We start from the raw sequence: 21,637 nt of genomic DNA, 5'->3' as shown, positions 1-21,637 counted from the left end.
CCGGCAAATATATTTTGGCACTCCCATATAGTGTATTTATAAACGGCAGGCCAAAGAGAAATGGCTCAGTACTGCGTACGCAGAGGAGGCGTCAGTTACGTGCAAATCTGTTGCAGAAAGTTTTCGCGGTTAGTGGTACACGTGCTACCAACACTTTCGGTTAAAGTGTGTGTTATGAGAAATTTGTCATCTGGTAGATACGAGGATTTCGTGATGGAGTGCGACAATGCTTTTGAGGTGATTAAGATGTTGTTTGAAATTATCTTGCGAAAATAACTTCCTCATTCATGGTACTTTTATAATTTAATATGCGTACGACGTTGAAATAATTCCATTTAGTTGATGTTTTTAAAATTTTAATCATGCATGTTGTCATTAAATATAGATTATTGTTATTTTTTTTGTAATTTATTATAGGCTTATTAACTCTTACATTAAATATTAATAAAATTAATAGTCTTGGTTTTCACGTTTTATTAAGTTTGCCTAATCCTTTTCTATTTTTCCTAAAATAATAGATTCTATATTTTAGTTTTAAACGCTTAGTTTTGTCTCAATGTAATCACGGTATTAATGTTGGGGTGCTAATTAAATCCGGTCCTTAACATCAGCTGAACCATGAACTTATTGCCTATATAAAACAACAATAAAAACAAAAAGTGTACAGCTTTGTGAATGAAGCAATGAAATAAATTTTCATCTGTCTTTTAATGTTTTATTCTCTCAAATTTTGGTGACATGACTGACCCTTAAAATACACAAGGTTTCAATGATATGGCTTAGGAAATAAAAATCTCATTTCTTTTTTGAATTAACGTGAGACTGTTAAAATATATCTAAAATAAAAACTACAACAAAATATGTATTTAAGTACGTAAAGGATCTTAAAAAAATTAAAAGAAAGGGGTTAATTTGATAAAAACACTGCATTAGACATTTCCTTTTATCTGACTACGATATACATATTTTTAAATAAAGTCGTATTTTGACCAATTAACACGCTGAATGAATCAAGTTGAACTCCAATTTACGTATACGAACAAAACCGACGGCTACAGGAAATCAATTCGTAACGTTTTTTATTTTATTTTTAGACTAATCTTATCTGTGATGACTTCAAAAGACTCAAAATAAAATAATAAGTAACATGGTCATGCATAAAACCTATTTTAGTTAAAGAGACGTTTTTTTTTTAAATCAATAATCTTGGAGTTATCTAATGTGTCATAAAACGTTGGATACGTTCTGGAAAAGTATTTACATTTAAGTTACAATAAATACTGAAATTCATGAGAACTTCATGCAAACGAGCACCATGAATCAAGAATTTCTCCTGCCCTTCTCCCAGTCGCCTGGGGTCGGCGCAACATGTTTTCTCTTTCCTTAATTCTCTATCATATACCATCTCTCTGCTCACTCCCTTCTTACACATATCGTCTTTCACGCAATCCATCAATTTTTTGGTCACGGTCAAACTAGAATAGAAAGAAGCTACTCGCAGGTAGGTAGTTAAAATGTTTTGACTAATTTGACTAAGAGCTTTTACTGGCATACTGACATAGGAATATTTAAAAAAATAAAACTAACTTCTTCAATTTAAAAGAAGAATAAGTAGTTCAAATTCAATTAAATATGTATTAATAAGGATAACTCGAAAACTACTGCTCAAATAAATAATTAATAATAATAATTTTAATGGGACCACATGAAAAGTACCAGATTTCAAATAAAAAAATTATCATAAGCATCGGTTCACATACAAAAGTTCTGAAATGACACAGATAAAAAGTCAAATTGATAACCTCTTTTTTCCAAAACTTTTAGAAGGTTAACAAAATAAAGCTGCTAATATTGCAGTATAATTTATCGAACATTAACTATTTAAAATAGCAAATTTTAATTTTACAACCTCTTCGAACTTCAAACTATTTGCTGTAATTGAGACGGAATGCTAGCCAGAAAAAAATATGTTTTGAATTTCATTTAACGCTTTGGTTTTCTGAATAGTATTAAGTTTTTTTTTATCAAATTATTTCAAAATATTTTATATTAATATGCCCCTTTTTTTTCCCTATCTAGCTGAGAGCCTGGAGAGGCTATTTCAGCTTAACCTTAACTAGTAGGGAGCTCACGGGGCTCAAACCTGACGACGTTGCTAACACGAACCCTAGCAAGAGCCATGCTTCGCAGAATCTACCACCGGATCGGAAACGCGACCCACTGAGAAGATCCGGCGAAAAACTCAGTGGGCTGTATCTGAGGTTTAATTTACTCGTCGAGCCCTTCGTCGCTTGCGACGGGTTCGACGAGAACGATGACCGGTGCTTGAGATACCCAAAAATCACCGTTAGTGGAAATAACGTGTTTGGGGCGACGTCGACTGCTTTCCATTCTGTCCGCAGGATCGGGAATGTAGTTACCGGCGGCCACGATGAGAGGGTTCTCGTGTCGTGCCGCTTTATTGAAGTGGCGCATCGACGCCGACAGTAGATACTTACTGATGGACTCTAAGTCCAGGTCGTCATGGAGGTCGAAGTTCGCACGTAATATGCCCCAAGTAGCGATATTCCTATAGGCATCGTATGAGGCGACTTGGGAATTCAGAGGACAGCAGCATTCCCCCAGTACTGCAATCGTAGACCAGCAATAACCGATAGTAGTGTGTATTGTAAGTCCGCACCGATATTTCCCACCAATGTCTCTATTTCTACCTTTCACGTCATGTCTCTTGGGCTTTCACGTAGTGATGATGTCTATGGCTTCCGCAAATTAATTAATAATTAATTAGTTGTACTCGTCTGTCCATCTAAAACAATAACGAATAATTTGTTTATTTACCATAATTGGCATTTATTAATGAGAATTCAAACTAAATATGTACAAAAAAAATTTATTTGTGCCTTTTGTGGGTAACGATAACGAGAAGATGTTCTAGCGTGCGGATGTAATTTCTCGGTAGGCTGATGGTCCAAAATTTTGTTGCTTGGAACTTGAAAATGTCATTAACCAAATTCAGAGATCTGTCAAATATCTTGTGTTCTATGATGGTTAAAGCCACGTGTCTAATACAAAAAAAGATGTGTGGTGTCATGGGACACCGGACAGGAACGAATTTCCTTATTATAAAAATATTAATTTTAAGTTATATTCGAGGTATAAAGAAAATAATTATTCGGGTATACATTTTTTATTGATAACAATAAAAAAACTACATCATCAACTTCATTTTATTCACAATGATTTATCAAAAATAAATATAAATAATATACAAAGAAACAGCTATTTATGTGAATAATAATAATGACCGTCAGCATGTAGACTATCCATTAGACACTATAGCCATTAATTATACTAAGACTATACATAAATAATAAAAATCTTCTGCTGTTCGTTCCAACAAGGATTACTGCCTGATTTTTTTAATTGCAATCAAAATATTTGTACGCCGACCAAATGATTTCAATGGTGTTTTTTTGTGGCTCACCAAATTTTATAATTGCTAAACATTTCATTACTTCTCTATTATTATTGTGTGACATTCATATTATAATATAATACAGATGTTAGATGCGTTAGTAACTGTTGCACTCATTCCATAATTTCAACAGTCTAAGTTGTTCCCATAAAAATTGATAGATGGCAGTAGTATCTCTAAAAATAAAAAGTGTCGTGACAACTTTTCGTAAGAATTTTTTCCGTCTAGCCCCCTTTCACAACGCGCGATAAGGAACTTCGTTCCAAAATATTAAAAGCGAAAAACAAAATGGAATAACAATGAAAAGAGGAAACGAGATTTTGGGATTTCATTAGTCGCTTATTTTATTTAAATTAAAACCGAATTTTTCCACTACCACTGCTATTAGTAGATGTCTACGAACATATTATGTAAGTTCCACCAAACTGAATTCCGGATTCGAGTACCGTGAGAAAAACATATATGATATAATGCTACATTGTTTAATTTTAAAATTAATTGTTTAAGTAAATCTTTAACTGTAAATTAATTATTATTATTTTCTATAATGAACAACATTATTTGTTTTTTTTATTGCCCTTGTAGGCAGACGAGCATACGGCCCACCTGATGGTGAGTGGTTACCGTCGCCCAAGCTGCTTTTTTCTTTAAAATAATTTTAATATAGCTAAATAATATTAGTGTGCACATTTCAAACAATAGATGTTCATACAACGTTTTTTTTTGTCGTTTGGCAATACCTTTGAATGAATACTATCCGCGTGTGCACAGTAAAACCTTTTTGATAAAAACGTGACTAACAAAATTTACATTGAACTAGTGGTAATCGTCACCATGTAAACGCTGAAAGTCAACAGTAAGATAAGCCAGAGAGGCGTGACGATGTGGTTCAGTTAGCGCCTGCGCGTCGCGAGTATATTCTACAGCGCTTGCGTAGTTTCACCATTCCCAACCGGCATCGACGGAGCGGGTATCGCTCACAGGTGTTCTGTCCTCGACCATCATGAACGCTAGCCAGCTCCGTCGACTCGCCTCACCGATTCTTAAGCCCTCGATATGCGCCTGTTTTCGACACTACAGTCAAGTGAGACCCGTCTATATAATTGAAAACTCTGATGTGAGTGTCTTTCTATGTGTTCCAATGATATCTAATTTCGAATCCTGTGATGTTTATGTTCCTTTTTTTACTCCTCTCCTTTCTTAATTATGTACAATACAATAATGCGGTTCCATAATGTGAATTAAATGAAACGTCAATTTCAGAAATGGCGCAACTCAGCACCCAACTTCTATTCGATTCAATCCGTCGATATAAGGTATGTACACAAAATCAATAGACGCAGTATTCGAAACCTATGTACATTTAACATAAATTGATTTTAATGAACCGGTGACACATACTTATTGATCTACAATTAAAGCAACGGCGCCGTCTGCAGACTTCGATCACCGAGATTTGTAATTTACAAACACTATGATATTAAATCTCAGTCAATGTATATTTTATTTTGTTTCATACATTGTTGCAAACTATGTACCCATCTTGATGAGACACTCTTAGCTAGGAAAACTGTTTTGATTATTCATGATTAATAAAATTTGTACAAAAATTTAGCAGCTCTTTATCTAGACTTCTAGACGCTATTTCAAGACAAAAAATCAAAGTTAATCTCGTGGTGATTTCACTTTAAAAAATCGCTGATAAGATTGCAAATCCTATATTAAAATTTGTTCACATTCCATGGTGCAGGCAGTATTCGTTCGTGCATAACATCGACCCTAAATCGTGAGTACAGGGCTAGTGAGCCTTGTGTTGGTTCTGCATGTAGATATTTGGACCTAATTTTGATTTTTTAATATTTTCGCAAATTTCGTTTCGAACGAATTAATTTTTTGCTAATTACGCACTAGCTTTTTCCTATTTTATACCAGAGTTTGGTTGAAAACATATTTGTTTCATAATTGGCTTTTTGTTCGTATATGTATTTTAAAATTTAGACATTACAAATAACTTGTTTTTTTTAAATTAATTAAAAGCATGCATTATTGATACTATTGGCTTCAGTTTGGTTTTAGAACAGAGTATTTTACGAGAAACTCGTAAGAAACATTAGGTTATTCTTCGATTATTAATAGCTAATAATTGTTATGATATTGAGGTAATTATGTTGTATTAATATTAGTATTATTTAACGGCCGTCTGGTGTAGTGGTAAGAGACATGATCACTACACAAGGGGGTCGCGGGTTCGAATCCCGCCAAGGGAAGATATTTGTATGATAAATATAAATGTCTTTTCCAGGGTTATGGATGTATATTAAATATATGTATGTGTATAGTTTAGGTCATCGCTGTGGGATCTGAGGGACTTATTATATGCAGGAGTGTTGTGTGTTGAATAAGCTGAAAACAAATTTGGTAGCCGTCCAATCGTATGTTACACGCACGTGAATCAATAACGCCAATCGTGTTTTCGAATTGTGTAAATTGAACTACCGCACGCCATAAAAACGAAAATGCAAAGCTTTCCTTAATGTTCACTCGTTTGGCTAAATATAAAACGTCATGTGATGGTATTAGATGTGTACATAATGTATTGTACCGAGTAAATGTTTGTTCGGGCCTTCGGGCACCTGTTTACGTCGCAGACACACCCGCGTATTACGTCAAAGAAATAGAGTTATTATTAGAACACAGTCGTGACACCAATAATTACCCTGAACAGGTTTTTCCAATTTCACGTAACATTGTTCAATATTTGCTAACGAAGTACAATAATTCCATTAGCAAACGTTTTAAATATTAATCTAACTTTATTAATTAATATCTATGTGTCCGATCGGATGTCCGTAATTTTGAATTTCAATATAATAATATGTAGGTACATAGCTAATTGTTCATTTTTATCAGAGTCCGAGATGGTCCACATAAGAATGCTGATGATGTCCTATTTGATATGTTTAAGAATGAAGAAACAGGATTACTTCCAGTTGGAAAATTTTTGGCCGTAAGTTTTTAAATACTAATTGTTATGGGTTCTGTTTTCCAAAGGTACATACGTACTCTAAAAATATCATCAGATAATAGAATCATAGGTACCTAAAGTAGCGATAGTGCTATTGAGGATAATATACAGCCATAATATTGAGCATTGATCTATTTCTATACATTTATTTATCCCTATAAAACGTCACGCAGCTAACTATTTCTTTTGGAGGATTTGTAGTAGGTTGCAGGTTAGTTTAAAATAACACTTTTTTATATTAACTTCAGTAACCTGAAATACTATGGGCATCTTTTTGCCTTTTGATTACTGTTACTCAACAATTAGACTACTTATCAAGCGAAAGTCGTTAATACTTACCTGCTACCACGAATAGGTATATTTTTAAGCTACGTTTGATAGAAAAGCTGTCATAGCAACCCAAAAATACCATAGGCGGCAATTTATCAAAAATTCGCATCGTTTATGTTACATTTCATTATTTATGTTCATCATAATGAACAATTTATATATTTTATTTGTTTATTTATTGTATTGTCGTATACATTGGCTTGATTTTTAATGCAGGCCCTAAGAACCACCGGGATAAGAAAAAACGACGCACGTGTTAAAGAGGTAATGCATAGCCTGTACAAAGTTCACAAGGAATCTAATTTCGAAGGAGGATCTCCAGAAACACTGAAACTTGATCGAAAGACCTTCAAAGAAGTCATTGCACCAAATATAGTGTTGATAACTCGAGCTTTCCGAAGTCAGTTCGTAATTCCAGACTTCCAAGATTTTATCAAGGACATAGAGGAAATGTACTGGGCTGCAAAGAGCAATACTGATGGTAAAAACGCGAGCTATATCCCGCAATTAACGAGAGCCAGTCCCGAGAGTTGGGGCGTAAGTGTTTGCACAATTGATGGTCAACGTTTTTCTATTGGTAAGAATTAAAAATAGTAGGTATATGTATTTATTATAAGGTTGGCGAAAAAGCTTCTTGGCATTTTTAAGAAAATTCACAATATTTTTTAATATAGTTTATTTACATTTAACTGCCTAACTGCCTAAAGAATTCTGAAGAGACCGAAACGGGTGGAAATCTGAAGGTGCAAGGTCAGGACTATATGGTGGATGCATTAACACCTCCCAGCCAAGCTCTCTTAATTTTTTCTGAGTGGTTAAAGATGTGTGAGGTCTAGCGTTATCCACCATAACCACACCCCTTCTGTTGATTAATTCCGGCCGCTTTCTCTCAACTTCTTGTTTTAATCTCATTAGTTGTTCGCAGTATATTTCAGAATCGATGGTCCTGCCTGGCGTTAGCAGCTCATAATGAATAATGCCCTTCCAATCCCACAACACACACAGCATCACCTCACCCCAGTTAACCCGGGTTTTGCCACAGTCTGTGAAGCCTGACCGGCCTTTGACCACGACCTTTTTCGCACGTTCTTGTCGTACGTGATCCACTTTTCATCACCAGTTATCAGCTTCTTCAAAAATGGTTCAGTTTTATTACGTCGTAATAAAGAATCACAAATAAGTACACGGTTCATTAGGTTTCTTTCAGTGAGCTCGCGAGGTACCCAAATATCGAGCTTTTTTGTGTACGCAGTTTTTTTTCAAATGCGCCAAAACTGTTTTGTGGTCAATTCCCAGTTCTTCAGCTACGTCGTAACTACAGATATGCCGATCTTGCTCCACTTTTTCAAAAATGGCATCCATTTTATCCGTAATAGTGCGACCAGAGCGACGTGCATCTTTGACATCAAAATTTCCGGAATAAAAACGCTTAAACCAAATTTGTGCTACTCTCACAGACACTGCACTAGGTCCATAAACATCGCAAATTTTTTTCGCGGCTTGCGTTTCATTTTTGTAGTAAAATTATAAAATGTATCGAATTTCTTCATTAGATTCATCTTGACCGTACGAAAAATAAATAAAAATCACACATATTCCAAATTTGAATTTGGAATATCTTCTTTAAAATTTAAACTTTTAATGATACCAAAACCAGCCAGATACAAATGGTATAGCCAAAGAGATTTTATTACAAGTTCATACATACTATAATGCGAAAAGAGTTTTTCTCCAACCTATTAAATAAATTGAAAAATTGGTACTGTTCCATTAGCCGGGCGCAAATTGGGTTAGGTTAGTAAATGATTTTTCGCTTGCGCCCGGCTATCGGAAAAGTACCCAAAAATTTTTAGGATTGAATCTTATCTTTCATAATTATATTTTCCACAAATTTTGTTAAACATTACTTAAATAAAAGAAAAAAACTTAAATTGCTCTGTCTCATTTCCGCTCAACTAAATAAGGGGCCACACCCTTTTCAGCTCACACGCAATCATGTTACGTATTTCAGAAAAAAAGGGTTGGTACGTATAGAATTTTGAAACCTTGCTCGACAAGCAGGCATGTTACATTTTGGCCACGGGTACAATAATATACCGATGATCTGTAAAACTAAATCAATTATTTAATTAAAAATAGAGTGCACATTAACAGTATGACGTTTTGTATCCGTACGGATTTGTACCTCAAATTTAAATACTTCTGATTCTATTAAATTTAGTCATTTAGATTAGTCAATAGATTATAATTAGTGATTGCTTTTGCTTTAGACATTAATCTTTCTGTTTCTATTTCATTATAGGTGACGTGACCGTGCCATTTACTCTTCAATCTTGCAGCAAGCCTTTGACTTATGCAATGGCCCTTGAAACTCTTGGTCCTGACGTAGTGCACAACTATGTTGGCACAGAACCTAGCGGACGGAACTTTAATGAATTGATCCTCGATTATAATAGTACGTATTATTTTAATCAAAAGTAATCATGTCATAGCATCAAGCTAACAAGTTTTTTATTAATTTTGCAGTGAAACCACACAACCCTATGATCAACGCTGGTGCTATTCTTGTTTGTTCATTACTAAAAACGCTGGACAAACCAGAAATGACATTGGCTGAAAAATTCGACTACGTCATGTCGTTCTTTAGTCGCCTTGCTGGGAATGAGGTGTTGGGCTTTAATAATGCAGTATTTTTATCGGAACGTGAAGCCGCCGACCGAAACTATGCTCTGGGTTTTTACATGAGGGAACACAAATGCTACCCCGAGAAAACAAATCTGAGGGAATGTATGGACTTTTATTTCCAGGTAAACAATAAAGAAGCATTTCGTATTAGAATTAATAAGCCAAAATACTAATTTATTTTTGAATATTTTCAGTGCTGTTCCATGGAAGCAAACTGCGATATAATGTCAATTATGGCGGCAACTTTGGCTAACGGAGGAATTTGTCCGATAACTGATGAAAAAGTATTGCGGCCAGACTCAGTGCGTAATGTGCTGTCGTTAATGCACAGTTGCGGCATGTACGACTACTCTGGACAGTTCGCTTTCAAAGTGGGACTCCCTGCCAAATCTGGAGTATCGGGCGCCATGCTTATTGTGGTCCCAAATGTTATGGGCATATGTACATGGTCACCGCCTCTAGATCCATTGGGAAATAGCTGCAGAGGCTTACAGTTCTGCGATGTAATCCTTGAATTATTTACGTGAAATGTAGTGAAGATTGATTAAATACACTAATTTATTTTCATGTATTTCAGGACTTAATTAAACGATTCAATTTCCACAAATACGATAACATTCGTTACGCGAGCCACAAAAAGGATCCCCGCCGATACAAGTTCGAATCCACAGGACTTAATATCGTCAACTTATTGTTCTCTGCTGCAAGTGGAGATCTCAGTGCACTGAGAAGGTAATTTTTAATCATTTCCTATTTAAAAATACGTGTAACTTAAGCGCACACTAGAGTAACGTATGTTTTGTTTATTCGTCAGCACTATTAGTAATAGCACATCGGAAGCTGTTTCCGTACAAGAAAACACTACACAAACATCTCAATAGCAACTTACTAAAACAAGTATAACAATGTTTTTAAGCTTCTTGTAATTGATGAAGGTATCGTAGTATGCTTGGTTTAAACTGGTAATTTATAATTATTTGCCTAATTACTTGGATTATGGCTATCCGCGAATAGGCCATGTTATAAAAAGCCTAGGACCATACTGCTTTATTGCAAGAGGTAGATACATATTAAATCCCCCACAAATAAAGGACAGTAGGAAAAATATTGCTAATTTATATTAAAAAATGTGATGCATTAAAAGATAATCAGATTAATTAAAATCAACTGCGTTTTTCATTACAGGCACCACCTGTCTGGTATGGACATGACTTTGTCGGACTACGATGGACGGACGGCTTTGCATTTATCCGCTGCTGAGGGTCATTTGGCGTGCGTCGAATTTTTGCTCGCTCAATGTGGAGTACCTCATGACCCGCGAGATCGTTGGGGCAGTCGACCTCTAAATGAAGCCGAAACATTTGGACACACTGCCGTTGTTCAATATCTGAAGGAATGGGAACGCGCTCACCCCGAAAACCCCCCAGTAGAATCACCATCCTCAGTGGACGAAATACTCGTGACTAAGCCAGATGCTACCGATGCTGTAAAGGATCCCAGCATCCAGGAGATAGTGACCAGAAATGGAGATAAAGTACAATAATACAGTAGAATCTCATACATTTAGTTGTAGATCTCACTATGTAACCTAAAATAAAAATAACCACGGCATTTCACGCCATTGTATCTCCAGAAGAGGTGATTTATACAAATCATTTCGTTTTCATAATAATGATTTGTTTAATAATGTTTAATATCGAAAATGCCTTGAATGAGTTTTAAATTGAAAATTAATTATTTGTTTGTGTAAGTACACATCCACGTGTCATCTTCGGTGTAAAATAGTAATTACCTATATGACCTAGGTATTTTTATCCGATTTCATAAAAAGGTTTCAAATTAAGTTTTTTAATAAAGCTTGCTATCTCAGAACTCCGTCATTTATTTTGGAATTCGAAATAATATACAGTTTGTGTAAGTACACATCCAAGGGTCATCTTCAGTGTAAAATAGTAATTACATATATGACCTAGGTATTTTTATCCGATTTCATAAAAAGGTTTCAAATTAAGTTTTTTAATAAAGCTTGCTATCTCAGAACTCTGTCATTTATTTTGGAATTCGAAATAATATACAATCAGTTTCGTCTCATGAAATTTCATCAAAATCCGCTCAGTAGTTTGGTTTTTAAATCTAAATATGTAGTTGGAAAAAGTAAATAATCGATGCAAGCTTTATTATGTATTTTGATTTTTAATGAGCGACTATTTAAATTGTTTTTTTTAATTAACAGAAGATTTTGAAAACCGTGCTCATAAATTACTGTTTTATTTACGTTGAGGACAATATAGATGGAATTTCATCACTGGAATTATTATGTAGGTACAATTTATCTTATTTCTGCGTGACTTTAAATTTATATGTACGATTGTATTTAATTTGCTCGTAAACTATAAACGCCACATTTCCAGAGTTAAAATCTGTGTTATATTTTTTTAACATTCCATTTTTGATGACAAACGCAATGTAGGTATGTCTTTTAAATACTTCTGCTTGTCGTTTAGCTAATGGTTTATAACGTCATCCTTTTATATAAATACTAAAGTTGGTAAGTGGGAATGTTAAAAATGTTGCATTACACACGTTTTAATAAATACGCAAAGACAATAATTATAATGTTAACAAAACAATATTTAGTAATTATAGTTCATGTGTATTAATGTTGTCCATATGTATATGTATAAGTCAATTAAACTTGTTGAATTTATAATCGGTTTCTTTATTTTTAAAAGTTTTTTACAGAGTATATATTATTGTTTACTATTCCATGTTAGAAATTAGTAAGAGATTTAATATTTGAAAATTGTGAGCGTTCGACAAATGGTTCAAAAATGTTTTCAGTGTTTGCGAGCCTATTAGGGAGTGGGATGCTCGAAGTGATATTCGGAGGGCGACCCCTTTTGAAGAGTACCGCTGTGCTTTTCGTGGGGTTGATGTAAATGCGCCACTTCCGGAACCACTGTCCCATGGTGGTTACTGCGATCTGGAGTCGCCGATGCAACAACGACTTCTTCCTACACGAGTAGTCAAAAACTTCAATTAAATTGATTTTACATTGATTTGAACATATACCGCGCGTATAAAAAGCTTTTACTGTATCTTAAATTTAATTAACTATTATTATGACCTATATAACAGGCAATAACACTATGGAACTCTAATCTCAGATGATTTCATTCACATAAATAAAATAGTGTTTGCCCAATGATTAAAATTCAACAATACTCAAAGTAAAAGGATTAGATAAATTTTGCTTCTCTTTTGTTTTGTTATTGACATAGTTTGAAAAGAGCACTACTTCCAAATTGTTTATTGATAAAGCTCATCAAAACCTAAACAAATAAGAACCTACTAACAGATGGATATCAGAAATACCAGATGACTGTGAATTAGATGCCTTGATGATGCTCCATTATTCACAAGATCAAAAAGTATCCCTTCATAGAATTTTAGTCAGGGTATTAAAATTTTTAAACATCAATAAAATTACTCCTTATTGTACTACCAATTTTATTTATTATTACATTAAAAATCTGTTTACTATTTTAACGAAAACTAAACAAAAACAAATTACTATATTTAACAACATGTTCATTTAATTAACACTTACAGCTGGTTTAGTGGGAGTAGATATAATACCAAGTAATTTACAGTCTGCCTCTAGAAGTGTAAGATCTGTGCTCGATCCTAAGAAACGAGATGATAATTCTAAATCATTAATTTGTATCCGAACTCTAGTGCCCCTGACGTATTCTTCACCTCTCAAATTTGGTCTTGTACAAACACAATGAAATTTCCATCCAAAATCTATATATAAGTCATCTTCTACAACATGAAATATTTTTCCTATTACAGTTTTTCCCACTGGATCCCCCAACTGAAAAGAGCAAATGTTCAACAAAAAAAAGGAGCCTTTTAGAAATATTGTTAGTCAATAATATTTAACGTGCTATTATAGCTATACAGTGGACTCCCGGTAACTCGACAAATGTTTTTCAGGGCAATGGCGAACTATCAAATTTGTAGGATTATAGACTATCGCCTAAGATTAATGTAATTATTACCATAGAACTTACAAAAAATACTTATGTATGTCGTGATGATTTTTGAAAGGTTCTAGCCATCACTTCCTAGCCACAAAATCATCTTTTTCTATTATTTTCTTTAAAGAAACATAAGCTTTTATGGCCAACCTCAGTTCCAAAATGGACATATGCCTATTCGCTATCATATGCAGTCAAATTCAAACTAAGCAATCAGAATCCAAACATATCTATGCATTGAGTAAAATACGCCATGCCATATGCTGGTGGCGTATATAAGTTGTAGCCTGTTCAATCATGCATAATCTGCAATAACGACGATTGTCAAAAAATATTCAATATTAATAAACATGTTGGGTTACAGGGGTCAGATTACTGCGGATCCACTCTATTATCTATATCTATATCTATCTTGGTATAGCTTGTTCTGTAATAGAAATATTAACATAATTGTTGATAATAAATTGCAGCTAAAACTTTTAACTTCAAATGTTTTAACTATGTATATATATGACAAGTATCAATAACAATACAATAATTTTAATATGTAACTTACTCCAATTTTCAAATTCATCAAAATTATTTGTTAAACTAAATGTCACTGAGATATATTTCTTGAATGACAAAACATATTATCTCTAGAACCAGTTCAAAAACAAAGGCACTGTCTATTCAGAATCTTTGAATTAATATTGTTTTACCACACAAACAATCCTATAATTAATCTTTTGTGTAATAATAGAACATTTTATAAGGTCTTGTTGACATAAATCTCCCAGTGGCTTATTTATAGTATTCAAGCTATTGGCAATGCAACATTGTTGATTCTTATTATTTATACTTTGCAAATCAGAAACCCTGGGTTAATTATTTCCACAAGGATTTTCACACTTTCATCGAACCTATTACTTATCTATTGTTATCGCTAGAATATCAAAGCTATGTAAGTCTTAAATTTTAACTTACATCCATTAATTTTGAATTCCGAAGTAATGAAGCGAAAGTATAACTTTTTTCTTGTTCCGGATTCTCCAGAATTTGAGATTGTTTTTCAAAGGCTTTTGCGAAACCACTTAATTTTTCCTGTGAAATATCCTTATCGATTTCGTTACCAGAATCAGAATTCGGAGGGGTGTCAGAATAACTACACAAATTTAAAACTCTACTTAAATGATTTGACTTTTCAATTGCATTCAATAAACTTCGCGTGAAATATCTCGGTTTGATATTCCTGAATGGTATCATGTTTTGTGTTATTTATGGTAATATTTAATATTTCTCAGCGTATTTATGTTCCTTCAGTTTCAAATCGTCTTAATGGTAGTAAATTATTTAATTAAAATAGTTAATTTAGCATGAGAGACTATTTACGTTCAAGATAACCTCTAAAGTTTTTTTTCCATTTCTTATTAAGTGTCAAGTGTATAATCTATGATTTCTTAGCCTACAAATGTCAAAATTCTGAAATAATAACGTGAATGAAGTTAGCCCCTCAAAAAAATTTTTTTTTCCTATTTTATACTTATTTTCTATTAATTCGTTTGTTCATCATTTGTTCATGACTGTTCACTGTTAATAATTGTTTGTTCTGCATTTATTTATTTAAAAAATATATTTAAAAATATACCTACAAGTTAGCCCCTCTAATGCAATTTTTAATATTTTTTCATCCTTAATGACTCGTAAATATTCATTTTCGATTGTTCTTATATAAAACACGTTTGTTCTCTTTCGAAATTACTCGTTTTTTGTTTAATTTACTATTTTTATTAGTTGAATAAATGTATGCAAAATATGTGTACTGCGCATGCGTCAACTATAATGCCTAAACTTTCTACGCGGTTTTAATCGTGAAAAAAAAACAAATATAAATCCTGCAGGAGTAATTAATTGGTATACAGTTTAATTAAAAAAATTAAAAAATAAATAAATGAAATAATATGCATTGGCGTTAAGTTAGACCAAATACATTTTTTCCATCCTCCTACTTATCGTTATGAAGGTAAGTAAATATGTTCATTATTTATCTTTATAGGTATACATTTTAATAACTTTTTTACACAGTCGAAATTATATTCCTAACATTAGTAAAATAACATTTTAATACGATAGGTAAGAGGATGGAAAAAATGTATTTGGTCTAACTTAACGCCAATGCACATTACTTCATTTTTTTTTTTTTTTTTTTTTTATTAAACTGTATACCAATTAATTGCTCCTTCAGGATTTATATTTGTTTTTTTTTCACGATTAAAACCGCGTAGAAAGTTTAGGCATTATAGTTGACGCATGCGCAGTACACATATTTTGCATACATTTATTCAACTAATAAAAATAGTAAATTAAACAAAAAACGAGTGATTTCGAAAGAGAACAAACATGTTTTATATAAGAACAATCGAAAATGAATATTTACGAGTCATTAAGGATGAAAAAATATTAAAAATTGCATTAGAGGGGCTAACTTGTAGGTATATTTTTAAATATTTTTTTTAAATAAATGAATGCAGAACAAACAATTATTAACAGTGAACAATCATGAACAAATGATGAACAAACGAATTAATAGAGAATAAGTATAAAATAGGAAAAAAATTTTTTTTTGAGGGGCTATCTTCATTCACCTGAAATAATAAGGCTTGCAGGCATAGATTAAACATTAAGTGTTTAATTTATGCTATCTGCAAGCCTCTAAACTAAAGCTTGCGGATTTTTTGGCGGTAACGCGAGGATTGAAGTTTTGTGATTTGTTTTATTTTGTCTATTTAGTGTTCTGTGAAAGTGCACAAATGTGGTAAAATGAAACAAAGCCGCTGGACGTAACGTCTCGGGATCCTCCAAAAAGTCCACTGAAAAATCTTAGTAAATGACCACCATTTTACTGAGATTATATTTCATCTCATATCATCTCATTTAATTTCATCCCAGTTGATTAATGTCTAAAATTAATCATCTTCATTTCATTTCACTCCATAATATCATTTTTCATAAAAATATGAATATACATTAAAATAAGACATGACTTAAAAGTCTCAGTTACCAGGTCATAAAATCCCTAAAAAAAATCTAAAGCTTGCGAAGACTTTTGGCGGGAACACGAGGAGTGAAGTTGTGTGATTTGTTTTATTTTGTCGATTTAATGTTTCTTCAGGTTTAAATGTGTAATAACGGTGATTTATAACTGTTTAATATCTGTAAATGTGCACAAATGTGGGAAAATGAAACAAAGCCGCTGGACGTAACTTCTCGGGATCCTCGAAAAAGTGCACTAAATAAATCACAGTAAATGACCACCGTTTTACTGAGATTATATTTCATCCCATACCATCCCATATCATCTCATTTCATTTAATTTCATCCCAGGTGATTTATGTCTCAAATTAATCATCTTCACTTCCATTCATTTCATTTCACTTCAAATTATCATTTTTCATAAAAATAAAAATATAAATTAAAACAAGACATGACTTAAAGATCTAGTTACCAGGTCATAATATAGATAAGCATAAAAATACTCAAAGTGGGTTATTGCCACTGATTGTATGAGCCTATTAAAAAGTCTAGAAAATAATGTAAATAAAACAAATGTAAATTATTTAGTGTATAGTATAAAACAACTTTTGTATTATTTGAATGTAGTTTGTCATGTAAATATTGTACTAGTTTGGGTTCCATCCCACATTGGCATATAGGGCAATGAAAAAGCTGACCATTTAGCAACCATGATAACAAATTATAGTGCGGGTTCTGTCCCATATTTTGAAGTTGGAATTCCTTTCACAGATATTCATAGTTGTCTTAAAAAAGAATGTGTGATAATTGGAAGAAACATTGGGATCATTCTACTCAAGTGTTATCTAAGGGTACTTGGTACAGTCTTTTGAATTCCGATGTAAATAAAAGACCTTGGTTTTGTAAAGGAGGTTTGGTCATTGTCGTCAATTACCATCTATATCGTATGAGAATGATTCTCAGTGACTTGTGTGATCGTTGTGGAAATGTTGAACAACAATCTATAAACCATATTCTATTTTCTTGCCCATCCGTTAACATTCGTTCGTTCATTGAAGTCATCGTGGCCTAAGCGATAAGACGTCCGGTGCATTCGTATCTAGCGATGCACCGGTGTTCGAGTCCCGCAGGCATATATTTTTACTGGTCCTCTTGTGAACCTCTACGTTGTAGATGTCTATGGGCTCCAGTAGTCACTTAACACCAGGTGGGCTGTGAGCTCGTCCTTATTCCTTCACCGTGGAAGTCAATCGTGAACATTTGTTGAGTACGTATTTCATTAGAAAAATTGGTACCCGCCTGAGATTCGAACACCGTTGTATCGCTATATGTATACGAATGCACCGGCCGACTTATCCTTTAAGCCACGACGACTTACCCATGTAAGCAATAAAAAAAACTTCACTTAAGTTTATTCAAAATTATTTTATTAATTTTCGCCTAAATACTAAATATTTTGGCGAAATATTTCTTATAGCAGGCAACATAAATCGTTCTGCTTCAAGTAATATTACTATCTTTATTCAACTAACGATACGCCGCGTAACTAGTGAACTAGAGTAAGAGAGATGGATATATGTTTAATTTAAAATATTTATTAGTTTCAAAGCTACATGGTCGTCGCATAAAGCGGCTAGTGCGGCTACACTTTTGTGTACGCGAGATACCAACGGAGGTTTGCTCCTTTAACTGCTTTTCACACAGTCAACACGGTCACACGGCTATGTAGCTCTGTCACATGTTAGCAATCCTAGCAACCTGTATGCTTTGATCCCCGATGGCTATACGTCTATGTCGTGTATAGAGAAGCATTACTTTAAATTAGATTTTTCTAAATACTTAAATGACGGTGCTTATAAACCAAAAGATATGTCCTAAAACTGCTGCCCAAAGTCGCTATTCCACGCGGACGGAGTCGCGGGCACAGCTAGTATTACCATAAAAACGAAATAGCAATTGTTACCTGACAATAGTCAAGCAAATCCAAATATGTGTTTTACTTTAGGCTGGTATTTATAGTAAATTTTATGAAACTCATGAGTATATTTTACGCAAATTAACTACTCTCAATTTAGAATTTCAAAATGACTATTTAGCTTCCTTTATATATTTCGTATTCACAGTACTTGGCATGTTCTGCCTCTAGTCTATAGGGTCATAGCCATCACCTTGCTATCATCCTACTTATAATAACCGGCAAACTTCTTGAGCATTTGTTGACGTAGTGGGGGTAAGTTTGCGCATGGTACACTCACGTGCAAAAACATTACTTACTCTGCGTCATAATGCTATTAAATTATTAAAATTAACATATGTATTTATTTATATATTTATTAGAACATCAACAAAACATATAGGTTAATAATTGTAATAATTTAATCTTGGGGTAAAATAGATATTCCTTCTATTAAGTCAAAACTAGAGCTGTTGCCAGGTCTTGGTTCAGTTGAAGCGAAGCTGGTATTTGTAATTTTTTTTTCGTTATCATAATCTTGACAATCATCATCATCACTGTTTTCATCACCCGAGTCGCTATCATCGTGATGAGTCGACATAGGGCTCATCGGCGTAGTTTACAACTCGGTCGATTCGGTCTTCTTTTTTGTCTATAATTAATTATTTTTTGAAGATATTCGATTCGTAGTAATCGAATGTTACTTTTTTCATTTACCAGCTTCCGATTATTTTCTGTTCTTTTTTTCCATCTGAAGCCTAGCTCTTTCATAATCCGTCGTAAGCTTCATTCCGAGCCATTAAAATTTATATCTTCTTTAAATTTTTCGAAGCCTTTCTACGGTACGGAATTTCGCTGCTTGTTATGTAGTTATTACGATTACATCTTTTTATTACAGATTGAACGAAACTATCCATTCCGGTAACTTTCTTCTTCCCTGATCTTTTCTTACCCGGAGTCCGAAACACGGCGAGCAAGCCAGAGCCTTTAGCTTCGTTAATAATGCACCTAACAGTACTCACTGATGTTTTTGTTGCTTCCGAAGTCTGTTTTAATTTTTCCATATCATTCTTCCCCTGTTTTATAAAGAAGCAATATACGTCGTACACAAATTTTCTACCCTTTCTTTTAAGTACTACACCAGTTTGTCACGGCATAGTGTATGTTTTATAAAAAATCAACAAACACTCAACAAATAGCAATGGCGACAAAGTCCACAAGCAATTATAACAAATAACTGAACGATTAATAACGATAGACTTTCCACTGTGCGCAAGCGTACTTTTGGGAGCAAGCGGAATGAAGGCGCGGTGCGGGACGCAAGGTTCGACTGATCTACCAATAACGCGCTCGATACGATTTCCCCTGCCGTCGCGCCTCACCCTCCTCACCACCAAAGTGATCTAAAATTCGGTTCTGCGCAGTCAAGGTCATTTGCTCAAGAAGTTTGCCGATTACTATACCTCGGCCACAAATTCAGTTATGTTTCTTTGAAGATACAGGCAGTCGATATTACATTTCAATTATGGCTTCGATTTCATGCGGCAAGAAGTTGGACGTGTATTACAAACAAACTACGATTTCATAATTTAAGAATTATTATTCAAATAAAATTAAATTAGGTACAGAAAAAAGAAAAATGTAAACAAACTTATCCCAAAGAACAAAAATCAGTGGTGGACGATCCACATTTTGTCTAAATTATTAATTATGTTTTTAATTTTGTAAGTAATTTTCAAAAAAATATTTAAAACAGCAGTATATGCAATAATATAACAACACAACATAGAAACCGGGTTAACATACAAATAAAATGATATATAATAATGATACAAAACATTGAGCATGACAGATTAAAATATTGTTTTATTAAAACAACCTCAAAGTTTTTCTTTCAAATAGTTATGAATCCATAATATACTATAAACAGAAAAATTTTAAGAAAAAATGTATATTTTCACTAAGCAGAATTTTAAAATTATAAGCAGAAATAATTAGGCTATTCTTGCCTTCTCAGTTTACATAATTAAGAACAGCAGTTTTAAAAATATCTACATAAAATTACTAGAATACAGAAGTTGGATTAAGATTTAATGTCTGTTCTTCCACAATCTTTGGATCACCATTGAATGTTGACGTGGTGCTAAGTGCTGTTTCCTCTTCTCTCCCAAAAAATACAATGTTACAAATTTGATGAGAAACATCAATTTCAGCATCTTCGTCAGAGTTGGAGCACTGGAAACCCATGTGTGTTTGCCATGTTATGCAATACAAGCAAACAATTATGGTCTTGGCCATCACACGATGATCATAACGCAGTACTCTATGTGCCAACAAGCAGCTCCAACTGGCTTTCAATACTCAAAGTGGTCAACAGTGTTCTGGTATGACAATAAACATTACTATAGTACTCTTTCATTGACCCAGGATAGCATTACAATTGGGGTCAGAAGTCAGAATCTTAGCTTAATTAAGATTCTATTGTTCCATGAGCAATACTTATAGGAATTGTTAGAGATGATTTAGTTATTTCCTTTTAACCATCACATTAACCACCACTGAGTTGCCTCCCCATTCTACTGGAATCTGTTGTATTGATATACAATTTATTTCCAGAGCATGTTCCGTGTACTTGATACGGCTTTGATATTAACTGCCTTTTCAGTTTTAAATATACTTTTAAATTGAGTATTATAAATACAATTTTGTAGTCAGGTTACTGAGACAGAGCTCATGATATTTTACTTGCCTAAAAACCAAACATTTTCACCATTATGGTGCAGATTTTGGCATAGACATATTCCAGTTCAGAGTAACACCAGACAAATGTATCATGAAATGTTACATCAATACTTAAAATGTTAAGATCACTATCACAGATCTGAAAATTTAATCCTTTCAGATAAATATTAAATTAAATCAAACTAAAAAAAAATTCAACATAAATGAAAGTACATACTTGTTGAACGTCAAAAAGAACTACCGCCAATTCACAAAAACTAGCCTCCGTCCTGAGAAGAACTGGCAAGAAACTCAGCGGGCATGTCTTTTTTTTAAATATTAGTTTTTTTTTCTTTCTAATATTAGTTTTTTTAATATATTCATTTTTACAA

At 33.4% G+C, this 21,637-nt stretch overlaps 2 protein-coding genes across 8 annotated transcripts; one reads left to right on the top strand and one right to left on the bottom strand.

Moving 5' to 3' along the window:
• Positions 1–45: 45 nt before the first annotated feature.
• On the top strand, positions 46–12,225 carry GLS (glutaminase). 7 transcript variants are annotated; one of them, XM_028185034.2, is made up of 10 exons: positions 46–237; positions 4,739–4,791; positions 5,226–5,261; positions 6,386–6,482; positions 7,047–7,407; positions 9,133–9,285; positions 9,357–9,637; positions 9,710–10,018; positions 10,093–10,247; positions 10,701–12,225. In XM_028185034.2, exons 1-10 carry the CDS (start codon positions 61–63, stop codon positions 11,056–11,058), a joined length of 1,980 nt encoding a protein of 659 aa, XP_028040835.2. In that variant the 5' UTR covers positions 46–60; the 3' UTR covers positions 11,059–12,225. The 7 variants fall into 7 exon arrangements, with proteins under 7 accessions (XP_028040835.2, XP_028040840.2, XP_089583853.1 ...); XM_028185035.2 differs by lacking the exon at positions 46–237 and adding an exon at positions 4,219–4,592; XM_028185036.2 differs by lacking the exon at positions 46–237 and adding an exon at positions 4,220–4,559.
• Positions 12,226–13,008: 783 nt separating this feature from the next.
• mRpS28 (mitochondrial ribosomal protein S28) lies at positions 13,009–14,978 on the bottom strand. Its single transcript, XM_028185017.2, has 2 exons — positions 14,525–14,978; positions 13,009–13,392 (listed from the first exon to the last, which is right to left on the bottom strand). The coding sequence occupies exons 1-2, from the start codon at positions 14,801–14,803 to the stop codon at positions 13,111–13,113; spliced, it is 561 nt and encodes a 186-aa protein (XP_028040818.2). The 5' UTR covers positions 14,804–14,978; the 3' UTR covers positions 13,009–13,110.
• Positions 14,979–21,637: the final 6,659 nt, after the last annotated feature.

This window comes from Bombyx mandarina, chromosome 05, assembly GCF_030267445.1.
Source record: "Bombyx mandarina strain Sakado chromosome 05, ASM3026744v2".
In the NCBI taxonomy this organism is placed as follows: Eukaryota; Metazoa; Arthropoda; class Insecta; order Lepidoptera; family Bombycidae; genus Bombyx; species Bombyx mandarina.
Note: the sequence above shows the minus strand (reverse complement) of the source record. Positions and strands in the feature narration are given on the sequence as shown.